Genomic DNA, 12,654 nt, shown 5'->3' with positions numbered 1-12,654 from the left:
GCTTCACAACACACAACATCATTATCCCAGCTGCCCCTTATCACTCAGTGTGGTGCGCTGCAGGATCCCGGTGCCACTTGTGTTACTGCGTTCACACTGCCAGCTTATTTCCCATCCAACTTGACTGGGATCTTCAAACTGCAGCAAGCGTCAGCCTCTTCTTGATAGATTAGATATCTTTGGGTGATGTTATGAGGGCTGGTAAATCTTTAAAAGTAACTTTTTTTTATTTATTCAACCATCGAATTTATCAAGCAAACAAAGAATCATTCTTCTTACCTGAGTGCTTATAGGTGGGTGTCCACACTGGAGAGGAAGGATAGAGCCTGTGCGGGAGCCTGGGCAGGTTTTGGAGAGGCCTCAGTTTTCTGGTTCTGGGGATTGAGTGGGAAGGACCGGGAGGCAGGAGCTGAGCTACCCTGGTTGACTCCTCCAGGGGTACCAGCTGCTTTTCAGTCAGTATGAATGTAACACCTTGGCTGAAAAGCCATGCACAGTGTGGATGGCACTGCAGAGGTGGGTGAGTGCAGTCCTAAGGAGAGGTCGGCTCTCTGCCCCACCAGCCCAGGGTTGGGCTTCTGCTGCTCTAATGATGGGACGAGAAACACTTAACCAGGCTGTTTTTAAAGCACTTTATAAATGAGAGACTTGTGGTTGGTTACTATTGATCATGGTTTTTCTCCTTCAAAAGATCATTAAAATCCGTGCCCAGACAGAGGGAATCAACATCAGTGAGGAGGCCCTGAACCACCTCGGGGAGATTGGCACCAAGACCACTTTGAGGTGAGCCACTTCCCCTGGAGCTGCTGCAGACCCCACTGGTGCCTTCTCAGCAAGGCCTGTGGGGACATAAAGGCAGGCCCCCTTCTCAGCACATAGGACCATGTCTGTTCTTATTGGTATGATGGATCTTGTCCAGGACACTGTGCTGTGGAGTGCGGAATAGTTAGATGATGGTGTTTTAAAAGCTAGAGTAGCAGGTGACGTCCCCTTGTCCTGCAGCAGGTACACTCCTGTGGTAGAGAGCTGGCTCTGACCCGTCAGTCCCCTTGCAGTGGTTCTCAACCTTCCTAATTCCGCGACCCTTTAATACAGTTCCTCATGTTGTGGTGACCCCCAACCATAAAATTATTTTCGTTGCTACTTCATAACTGTAATTTTGCTACTGTTATGAATCGTAATGTAAATATCTGATATGCAGGATGTATTTTCATTGTTCGCGACCCACAGGTTGAGAACCGCTGCCTTAGAGGAAAAGGACAGACCAGAGACCAGGGTCCAGAGCAAGGAGTTCATTAGCTGGGCCCTACCTCGCCTCCTTACCCCTCGCCCTGCTGGCTCTGTCCCCCAGGCGTGTCTCGGGTAGGAGTGGTGGGTGTAGGCGAGCGTGAGGAGGAGCGCAGACATGGACTGCTTCCCTGACTGTTCATTGGCTCAAAGCCATTGCCTATGGAGGATGTCCCTCCTAAGTGTTCTGGCTCCTTGTGAAATCATGACGTCGCTCCTGTCCCTATTTCTTCCACTCCCAAGGTTGAAGCAGAATTGCAAGCTGCTTTGTTCGGGTGGAGTGGTGCTTTTTAAATCTCCTGGATGTTCGTGTCTTTGGATAGGGCATGTGCTTACAGTGGCTGTGTTCATTTCCCTGCCATTGTCACAGTCCTGATCTGGACCTTGGATTACCTGCCACTAAGTTTGTGCTCCCTTTCAAGCAGTGGTGGAATCCCCTCCTGTTGGAGAACTTTCAGACTGAAAGAGATTTGGGGAGCAGGACTTGGTCATGTTGGTGACTTCTGACCCCTCCATGAGATCTTGCAGGTCTTTGAGAAAGGACAGTTCTCACGCCTCCTTGTCTGCTGTGTCTGCAGCAGCTTTCTCAAGCCCAGCGTTGGGCTCAGCCCCTGGTGCCAGTGCTCCTGTGGGTGTGGAAGGGCTCCTATCTGTGGCCACCATTTCACTCCTGCCCTGGCTCCTGTCCACTCTAGGTACTCGGTGCAACTGCTGACCCCAGCCAACTTGCTTGCTAAGATCAACGGGAAGGACAGCATCGAGAAAGAGCACGTTGAGGAGATCAGTGAGCTCTTCTATGACGCCAAGTCATCGGCCAAAATCCTGGCTGACCAGCAGGATAAGTACATGAAGTGAGTCTTTCTGCAAAGAGACACTCCCAGCATGCCTGGGCCTGGGTACAGCCTGCAGATACAAGGCTCGCCCCTGGCTTCGGATTCTGTTCCCCCTCGGGCGTGGTTAATGGCAAGTTCAGTGTACTGTTTTCTTTTTAAGTTATACTTTCTCCCATTGTTGCTTTGAAGGAACCCTGCCTCACCTGGCATGTTTTCTAATAAATCCTTATAGGATATTTTGATGACATCTCTTTCTTTTCTTTTAATTAAAAAAAACCGACACTTTGTATTTTAGAATAGTTTTAGATGTACAGCATTGTTGTAAAGTACAGGGCGTTCTCACATACTTCACACCCAGTTTCCCTACTGTTAGCATCTTATGGTAGTAGTATGTAATACATTTGTCACAATTAATGAACCAACACTGATGCATTATTATACTTTATTCACATTTTCAGTCCCAGGATCCCATCAGAATCCCACATTACATTTAGTTGTCATTTTCCTTTAGATTCCTTGTGGCTATGACAGTTCCTCACACTTTCCTTGTTTATAATGACCTTCACAATGCTGATCAGGTAGTGTTCTGTCTAATGTACCTCAGTGGGTTTTTTTTTTTTAAGGATTAAAATGTATTTTAATAAATTGATGCTGCATTATTGCTCCACTTTTTTCCCCAGAAAAATTCTAAAGGTATCAGGGTCAAATCAAACATAGTACACCAATAAAAAAAAAAAAGGCATAGCATAACTAACTGAGATATGTAGGCAAGGCTAAGAGCTACTGTCTGACATCCAGCATACAGCAACCCTGTTCCCAAGGTTGTACTAGGCCTATCAAGAAAAACTGAAACATCAGACACAGAAGGGCCATTCCTGGGTGATCTTTAACTCCCCCCGTCCCCCCCAAAAATGGAGGCAAGTTAACACAAGGTTTTTTTAAAGATATACTAAAATGAAAATCTCTAAAGAGAAAATGTCTCCTTTAGGACATGAAGGAATAATCTGTGGGCTATAATAAAACCATATGTATGTTATCTGTGACGTCTGCAGTCATTTGCCTGAATTCCCACCTGGGAATTCATGGAATGATGGGGCTAAGGTCATTGGGGGATGTTAGTGGTACATATGGCAGTGTCTCGGGTTGGGGAATTTAAGAATGAGAACACAAATAGAACAGGATAAACAAAGAATGGAATGATCAAGATTAATGGGGGCTCTAACTGGATCCACTTTGCTATTGTTCCCACCCTCCCAGGCCTTCAATAATCACGACACTTCAGGAATGCACCAGGCAGATATGATTAAACAATATACCACCCAGAAATGATTTGTTAAATATTGCCTCTCCCTTGCTCTCTGCCTCCAGCATACTCCCCAGAATAGTACAGGCAGGGAAAACCTAACTATTAGGAGGAATCCCTAACACGTTTCCAGACTAGAATTCCGGCTAGTCCAAAAAGGTCCTTCTCTTAAGGGTTTAGGGAAACTAAAGACTGCAATTTTATTAATATCATTGATCTTTGGAGCAAATTCAGCTCCAGGAGCTGCATGGTTGAATTACCCCTCTTCCTTCCATGGTAGCAGCATGGCCAAAGAGTTCAGTAGTTGGTGGGATCAATCCCAAGGTTCCATCTGGCATCATAGTGGCAGGTCCTGGAGGAGCTGGGATACCAGCAGGCACAGAGCAGGGGGCATGGCACCTCTGTTGTTTATGCACCTTCCATAGCCATCTGACCTATCTTGTATCTCCTGCTCTCACATCAGGGAAGGTTCCCTTCCCTTGAGTCCTTCCTGCTGTCGCCGCATGTCTTCGTCACTGTGCCTGCGCTCCTCCTGCCTGAGCTTCAGTTGCTTTCGTTTTTGCACTTCTTGGTTGTGCAGCTCTCCCATCCTCCAAAGTTCTTCTTGATGCCTCATCAAATCCTGCCTCATTAGCATGGCAGCAGCCTCCATCTCCATCTCCAGTTTCTCACAAGCTGCCTTGATGCAGTCCACTTGGTCCTGCTGCTGTTTCTCCATCTCAATGGCATACTTATACTCAAAGGAGCCAACCTGTGCAAATCTAGGTGGCTGCTCCCACTCCTTGTGAAATTGCCAGTTTCTTATAGCCAGCTTCTATGGAAGTCCCTCTTCATCATCTAACTGGTCCATAGGCTCCACAGTCACAAACTGAGGAAATATGGTTAGCAGGAAGGAGCCTGCTGTCCAGAGCATCTGTCTCCAGCTTTCTGAGCAGCTGGTTTCCCTGAGAATTCAACAATGCCTTTTCCATGTTTAGCCAGCATGGCTCAGTGTTGAGCGTCAACCTATGAACCAGGAGGTCACAGTTTGATTCCTAGTCAGGTCATATGCCTGGGTTGTGGGCTTGATCTCCAGTGAGGGGCATGCAGGGCAGGAGGTAGCCTATCAGCGATTCTCATCATTGACATTTCTACCTCCCTCTCCCTTCCTCTCTGAAATCAATACAAACATAATAAAATAAAATAAAAATGCCTTTTCCTGAGGGCCTTCCTCTTCCGTGATCATCCACAATGACTCTGGTCCTCTTACTTGGCTGAACACAAAAAAGGCTTCCTCCAGCAGTTCATTGGACACATACTGAGGAAGGTTTCGGCTCATAAGAGATGCACTATGGCAGGCGCAGCGCACATGCAGCTGCTTGCCATGGAGTGGCATGTTGTCCAGCTCCACGTTAGCAGTATCCACTAGGGTTCATACTTCCAAGTGGATAATGCCAAAGCCTTTATCCTTATGAATGAAGACTTCACCTGCTTTCCCATGTTTATCAAATAGCTTCCTCATTTCCTCCTCAGTGATATGAAGAGGAAGATTGTCCACAAAGAGCCGGCTACCTTGGATGAAGGTCTCCTGGTTTCCTAGAATTCTCCAGGTCAATAGTCAAGCCTCCATTTTTGGCTGCTGTCTTGTTGCCCGTTTGCAAGTATTGGTGACAGCGGCGGCAGCTGCTGTTTCCTTGGAGCATGGTTTTGCTTCTCCAAGTTACAGGTTTTATTGCTCTGCATTTTCTGCACCCCTCTACTGACTGTTCTCTCCTCGCAGTAACAGCAGCCTTTTTTTCAAATCCTCACCTGAGGACATGCTTATTGATTTTTAGAGAGAGAGGAAGGGAAAGAGAGAAACATTGATGTGAAAGAAACATCGATTGGTTGCCTCCCATAAGCGCTGCACTGGAGATCAAACCGCAACTTAGGTATGTGCCCTGACAAGGAATCAAACCCACAACCTTTTGGTGCATGGGATGATGTTCCAACCAACTGAGCCACACCGGCCAGGGCTTGTGTGTGTTTGATGTTTTTCTCATGATTAACCCAGGGTTGCACAGGTTATTGGGAGTAAGATCAGACAGGTAAAGTGCCATTTTTATCACAGATCACTATTTGTGTTGAGCTATGTTCCATAACTGAGGTCATATTTGTTAGATTTCTCCACTGTAACGTTACCCTTCCCCTTCCACACTGTCCTCTTTGGAAGAAGTCTCTGAGCATACATAGTCCACACTTAAGTGGTGGGGAGTTTTGCTCCACCTCCTTGAGGGCTGAGCATTTACATAAATTATTTGGAATTCTTCAGCATGGGAGATTGTCTCTTCTCACCATTTGTTTATTCAATCATTTATCTCGGTATGGACTCATGGATATTTACTATATACTTTGGGTTATCATACAGTACTATTTATTTTGTTGCTCATATTAGTCCAGCTTTGGCCATTGAGAGTTCTTTCTTTTTTTTTTTTTTTTAAATATATTTTATTGATTTTTTACAGAGAGGATGGGAGTGGGATAGAGAGTTAGAAACATCGATGAGAGAGAAACATCGATCAGCTGCTTCCTGCACACCCCCTACTGGGGATGTGCCCGCAGCCAAGGTACATGCCCTTGACCAGAATCGAACCTGGGACCCTTCAGTCCGCAGGCCGACGCTCTATCCACTGAGCCAAACCGGTTAGGGCGAGAGTTCTTTCGATTGGTTTCTGTGTCCCTTTGACATGTCCCCATCACTGGTATTATATCTCTTTGTTAGTTCACTAAAGTGGGACTTTCAGCCCCTTGAGAGGAAGGAGAAATGGCAGTGCCTGACGGATACGGTACCCGGACATTCTCACCTGGTAGGATGAGCTCCCATTCTTTCTCCCAGGCTGCCTGCTGTCTGCTAGCTCTGTGCTGCCTGAGGCAGGGCTTAGGCACAGAAGCAGTGCCTTGGTACAGGCTGGTTGTTTGGGTTCTCTGCCCTCATGAGCAGGATCTCCATGCTGCTGTCTGTGCAGGAGAAGGGACTAACCAAGATGGCCATTTGATCCGATTGTTGCTCTGATCTAAGTTAACCACGAAGTCCTTGGGCAAGCACAACTGTTCTCCCATTAGTGATGATTATTTGAGCATGTCCAGAAGACTGCGGGGACAGGAGGGCTGAGATAATGATGTGGGAGTCCATCCAGACCTCAGGCCATACTCAGACCCTAAGAGCCCAGGTAGTCCCTGCTGCCAGAATGGACCTACTTCTGGCCTGGCCCTTGAAGGAGAATCCCAGCATGGGGTTCTTGGTGGGGGAGGAGATACATCTGAAGTCAGGGCTGAGCCCTGTCGCCTGTCCTGGGTATTCATATCCTGTGTATCTGACCTCCCTACTTAAGCCACATCAGAAAAAACAGAATAGCCGAAACCGGTTTGGCTCAGTGGATAGAGCGTCGGCCTGCGGACTGAAAGGTCCCAGGTTCGATTCCGGTCAGGGGCATGTACCTGGGTTGCGGGCATATCCCCAGTGGGAGATGTGCAGGAGGCAGCTGATCGATGTTTCTCTCTCGTCGATGTTTCTAACTCTCTATCTCTCTCCCTTCCTCTCTGTAAAAAATCAATAAAATATATTAAAAAAAAAAAAAAGAAAAAACAGAATAGTGTTACCTCTGATATCAGTATAGCAAGAGATGATTATGGGCTTGGGCCTGTGTTAATGCTTCATATTTCCTTTTATATTCTCACATCAGCCTGTGATATTGTGCCAGTTATGTCACTTGCCCAGCCACTTTGGAATCAGTGGTTGGAGTCTGTGCACCAATCCCCTATGGCTATAACACCTTCCTCAGCGTGCTGAGTTGTTGGAGGGGCCTTCAAGATCTAACTCCATCCCAGCCAGGTGAGGCAAGCAGGGGCAGAGATGAGGAAGGCGACTTTCCTAAGGTGTGACCCCAGAGGACAAGAACCAGGCTTTGCCCACCTGGACCTCTTCCTCCAGCCCCCAAACCTTCCACAGTGCTTGGGGAGCAGTAGAGAGGCAGCAGTGATGGCTAACCTCTCAAGTGACGTTTGGACAGAGCCCCCCAGCTGCTCAGGAAACCCTGATGTCCAGAGCAGTTGGTGGGGAGGGGTGTGTGTGTGTGTGTGTGTGTGTGTGTGTGTGTGTGTGTGTGGTCACAGCCCCCGGTACCTGATCCTCAGGAATCCTGCTCCTTCGTGCTCACCTCACTCATCTGGCCTCCAAAGTGAGGGAGATGGTTCTGGATAAGTGGGACAGTTGGGTTATTTTAATTTTCCTCCTATTTTTTCCAGCAAGGCCTGTGATTATTACATTAATCTTCCATGCGAAGTTTTTACGACCGATCCCTCACTGACTATGAGAAGTTTCTCCATCCATTACCAAGAGGGAAACAGACCCTGTGGGGAGGAAAATATTTGTTACATCTTATCAGGCTGACACACAATCTACCAACAATTATAGCAGCCCCATTTTTTGCACTATTTCAGGTCTGGCATGAAAAATTGTAGTAATATTAAAGTGAGGCAGGGTGGGGGTTGATCATAGGAAAGGGCCGATATTCTAAGCTCCGGGCCCAAGCTCTTGGGTGCCTCCCCACAAGCTGATTGGGTGGGCTGAGAGCGAGTGTTTGCATGTAAATCCCAGCCTGTACTAATGGCCCCTGTGAAAGCCGGAAGGGCTCACGGACACGCCTCTTCCGTTGCACCCCCTAGATGGGCTCATAGGATATCTTGATTTTTAGGACTAAATAGATGGTGGTATCATACCAGAAAGTGACTTCTTGCTTAGCAGATCTTTTTCAACCATTTTTCTAATAAAACAGAGCTGCACAATGATGGGAGTCACTCCCTGTTGGCCTCTATGTCTCAGACCCCAGGGCCAGCAGGCTTCTTTCTGCCCGGAAAGCAGTAGACATTAGTCGCCCAGCATCCTCTTTCCCTCCCAGGATCAGCATAGAGGGACCTGAGCAGTCCCTGATCTCCGGGGGCCCTGGGCAGAGGCAACAGGTGGTAAAGTGGAACAACCCGGCTCCAGGGCATGGTAGGTAGGGACATGGTCCTGATGAGGCTAGTCCCTTCTGGTCCTGAGCCTTGGTTTCCTCATCCATAAGATGGGGCAATCATCCCACATACCCAGGTGAGGACATGGTGAGGTGCTATGTGGCTGTCCAGAGTACTCAAGATACTGGAATTCATTGAAGAGTTCCCAATCCCTATCCCTCTTGGAAGAAGAGGCCTCAATTTGTCCAATAGGAGCCAGAGGCCTGCTAGGCTCCACCCTTCCCCATCCCAGGCAGATGGCCCTTGCAAAGACCTAGAAAAGGCCCCTAGAGAAATACCTCTTGGCTTGACCCTTCCCCTTAGGCCGAGGGACAAGGGCAGGCTCAGGGCCACACAAGCTTGGGAGCAGAAAGAAGAGAACCTGCAAAGGCATCGGCTTTATCCTCGGTGTTTACAACTGACTTTGGAGAAGAGGACAGACCCCTCTCTGGGCCCCTGGGATCCCATCCTCAGTGAGGCCCAGCCAGGGATGGTGCAGCCAGAGGGGAGAAATGGCTGTCTCCTCCCAGCCAAGCAGTCGGTCTGGAAAACGGCGCTACTGAGAGGTTAGAACAGTGTTCACCTCAATCCACCTGCTGCTCACCCTTCCATTCCCCACCCTTCCCGCTCCTGCAGTATGGGGCCATGCCCCTTCCCGTTTATTCCTGGGACAGCAGGCCCTGTGGGGACGAGGGTAGGCCTGCTCAGGGTGACTGGGCCCCTGGGGAAGGAGGCGGGGCCGGAGAACCTTGCAGCAGGACTCGCGAGTGGAGGTAGGGATGGACCAGAAGCAGGGGCTGGCTGTCAGCCGGCTGACCCTGTCGCCCCTCCCTGTCACTCCCCAGCAGGTGCAGTGATTAATGGCCAGGCCTCGCTGCCTGTTCTGCCATCAGCATGCGTCTGGGCGGCGATGGATGTGGCTGTCAGGCCGGCCCGGCCGGCGCTGACCCTCGGCCCCTGTCCGACGCGATCAATGGGCAGCACACGGCAGGCAGCGGCTGGGCCGGCGCGATAAGATGGGCCGATGAGCGCCCGCCGATTACCCGCTCCGTCACCCGCAGTTACCGACACGCCGCCTGTGCGCAGATCTGTGCCGTCTGCGCCGCGTGATTAATGGGGACGCGGGAAGCTGCCGGGAGGGCGCGGGCTCGCGGACTCCGCACCAAAGGGGCATGGTGGCGTCAGGCCTGGGGGTGCGTGTTGGCCAGCGGGCGCGGTGTGCTCGGCGCAGGGGACACAGGGTGGCCAGTGCAAGTCCGGACCATACGCGTACAGCACTTGTGCACGGGCCGGCAGTACCCGGAACCCTGGTGTGTAGGACACAGGCGTGGGGGCCTGTGCGCGGACAGCGCGCACAGGAATGTCACTAAGGTGCCCTCGGGCGTACCTGAGCAGTCACCAAGGGCCTGCGTGACCCGGGCTGACCGTGAACCGGCAGCCGCTGGGGTGGGGGACAGCTACTATGATCTCCCCACCTTGGCCCCTGCTTGGCCCGGGCTTCTGCTCGCCCGTTGCAGGGCCCCTCCCCACGGCCCCTGTCAGGCCACTGCTCAAGACTCCTTTCTAGGTTCCCAGGGCCCACGGGACAGATCATAGTGCTCCCTGAGCGACGCCCGCCTTCAGCTCACAGTCCCCGGCGATGCCCGATCCTCTCACTGACACCCCAGCTTGGCTTGCGCGACATCACTGACTGCAAAGAAGAAGCGGTGGGCTCTGCCAGCGCCGAAGCACACAAACGCCGAGGTGACCGCGCCCCCAGGCCTCTCCTCGGGGAAAAGAGCCTGCCACAAGCCCCGCCACTGACAGACCGGGAGAAACCTTGCGCCAGGTGATAAAGGAGGGGCCGGGAGGGCTTCCCCGAGGTGGTGACCGGAGCCCAGGGAAGGCCGGCCGCTCCAGGACTAGGACAGGGGGCGGAGCTGGCGGGACGGGCTGGCAGCGAGCCCGAGTGGCCGAGGGGTCATGGGCAAGGTCAATGCGGTGGGCGGTGGGGGATCGAAGTTCTATCGGATGCAGGTCCACGGCCACTCCCTCGCCGGTTCCAATCCCTTAGGTCACCGTTGTCTCTTCCCCGCCACCTCCCCACTCCCATCCCCTACCGGCCTGGCGGCAGCACTGCTCTACTAATTGCGAGGCCACAGCGCCCCCTTGCGGAAAGAGGCGTACAGCTCGACCCCATCACGCGCCTGGGGACCTGCCGGGCCACACCTCCGGGCTTGGGAGCGTGACCAAACCTGGAGTGCAGTCTGGCGTCCCAGCCACAGCCCTGGCTCCCTTCCCTGCAATCCAGGCTGCCAAGGCGGGTAGGGAGGGAGCCAACGTGCCCCAACATACCTATAGGAAAAGAAGAAAAATGTTATGGGTAATTTACATCATGGTTCAAAATGTAAAAGTACAGTGAATCTCCTTTCCCCTTGCCCTTATCCTGTTTCCCTCTCCAGAAGAAAGCTGAATTATACAGCAGGTGCACCCCTCCATGGATGTCCTGTGCCAATACACATGCATTCCCAGCATTTATGGAAAATTTCAACATTGCAGGAATTGCTTGGTGACAATCCCCATACCTATCGCCTAGAAACTACCCATCCCTCTCCTCCAGCCATCAGTCCATTTTTATCCAATCATCTTTTATTCATTTCAAAGTTGCAGATATCAATACCTAAATATTTTTTTTAATATATGTTTATTGGTTTCAGAGAGAGGAAGGGAGAAGAGGGAGATAGAAACATCAATGAGAGAATCATTGATCGGCTGCCTCCTGCATACCCCCACTAGGGATCTAGCCTGAAACCTGGGCATATGCCCTGACCATGAAGGAACTGTGACCTCCTGGGTCATAGGTGGACGCTCAACCGTTGAACTATGCCAGCTGGGCTACATCCCTAAATATTTAAGCAAATATTCAATTACTTAGAGTTCAATATTTGTTTGTAATACTTTAAATTTTTTATTTTCTATTTACAGTTGACATTCAATATTATTTTATATTAGTTTCAGGTGTACAGCATAGTGATTAGACAATCATATTTATGAAGTGATCCCCTCAAAAATTCTAGTACCACCTAGCACCATACAATAGTTATTATAATACTATTGACTATATTACCTATAGTATATTGACTTTACATCCTGGTGCCTACTTTGTAACTATCAATTAGTACTTCTCCATCTGGCAACACTCAGTTTGTTCTCTGTATTTATGAGGCTGTATCTGTTTTATTTATTTTGTTCTTTAAATTACACATATAAGTGAAATCATATGGTATTTGTCTTTCTCTGTCTGACATGTCACTTGACATAATACCCTCTAGGTCCATCTAGGTTGTCACAATGGTAAGATTTCATTCTTTTTTTAAGGCTGAGTAATATTTTATTGGATATATGTACCACTTCTTATCCAATGGTTTATTATGGGCACTTGGGTTGCTTCCGTATCTTTGCCATGGTAAATAACACTGCAATGAACATAGGGGTGCAAATATCTTAACAAATTACTGTTTTGGATTTCTTTGGATATATACCCAGAAGTAGAATTGCTCGGTCATAAGGTAGTTCTATTTTTAATTTATTGAGGAACCTCCACACTGTTTTCTACAGTGGCTCCAATTTGGAATCCCACCAACAGTGCAGGAGGGTTCCCTATTCTCCACATCCTTGTCAACACCTGTTTGTTGATTTATTGATGATAGCCATTCTGACAAGTGAGGTGGTATCTCATTGAAGTTTTAATTTGCATTTCTCTGATGATTACCTTGAGCATATTTTCATATTTCCATTGGATTGTTTGTTATTTTGGTATTGAGTTGTATGAGTTCTTTATACATTTTGGATATGAACCTCTTATCAGATGTATCATTGGCAAATGTTCTTCCATTGAGTAGGTTGTCGTTTTGATTTGTTGAGGGTTTTCTTTGCTATGCAAAACCTTTTTAGTTTGATTTATTCCTGTTTAGTTTTTTTTCTTTTGTTTCTCCTTCCCTAAGAGAAATACCAGGAAAAATATTACTAAGAGCAATGTTAGCGTTTACTGCCTATGGTTTTTGTTTTGTTTTATACAAAATAAACCATTTTGAGTTTATTTTTGTATATGGTGTAAGAAAGTGGTCTAGTTTCATTTTTTTGCATGTAGCTGTCCAATTTTCTCAACACCATTTATTGAAGAGACTGTCTTTACTCCATTGTATATTCTTGCTTCCTTAGTCAAATATTAATTGACCATAT

At 48.8% G+C, this 12,654-nt stretch overlaps 1 protein-coding gene and 1 pseudogene across 1 annotated transcript in view; one reads left to right on the top strand and one right to left on the bottom strand.

Annotated features, from left to right (window-relative positions):
* Window positions 1–2,356, top strand: part of RUVBL1 (RuvB like AAA ATPase 1) — a 37,228-nt gene extending 34,872 nt beyond the window's left edge. The window contains exons 10-11 of the mRNA XM_059706786.1: window positions 692–783; window positions 1,983–2,356. Coding sequence (XP_059562769.1) covers window positions 692–783; window positions 1,983–2,142 — 252 coding nt within the window. The 3' untranslated portion in view covers window positions 2,143–2,356. The remainder of the gene's footprint in view (window positions 1–691; window positions 784–1,982) is intronic.
* Window positions 2,357–3,683: 1,327 nt separating this feature from the next.
* LOC132239838 (non-POU domain-containing octamer-binding protein-like) lies at window positions 3,684–5,642 on the bottom strand (annotated as a pseudogene).
* Between the last annotated feature and the right edge of the window lie 7,012 nt (window positions 5,643–12,654).

The sequence above is a fragment of the Myotis daubentonii genome, chromosome 8 (assembly GCF_963259705.1).
Source record: "Myotis daubentonii chromosome 8, mMyoDau2.1, whole genome shotgun sequence".
NCBI classification, from domain to species: domain Eukaryota; kingdom Metazoa; phylum Chordata; class Mammalia; order Chiroptera; family Vespertilionidae; genus Myotis; species Myotis daubentonii.
Note: the sequence above shows the minus strand (reverse complement) of the source record. Positions and strands in the feature narration are given on the sequence as shown.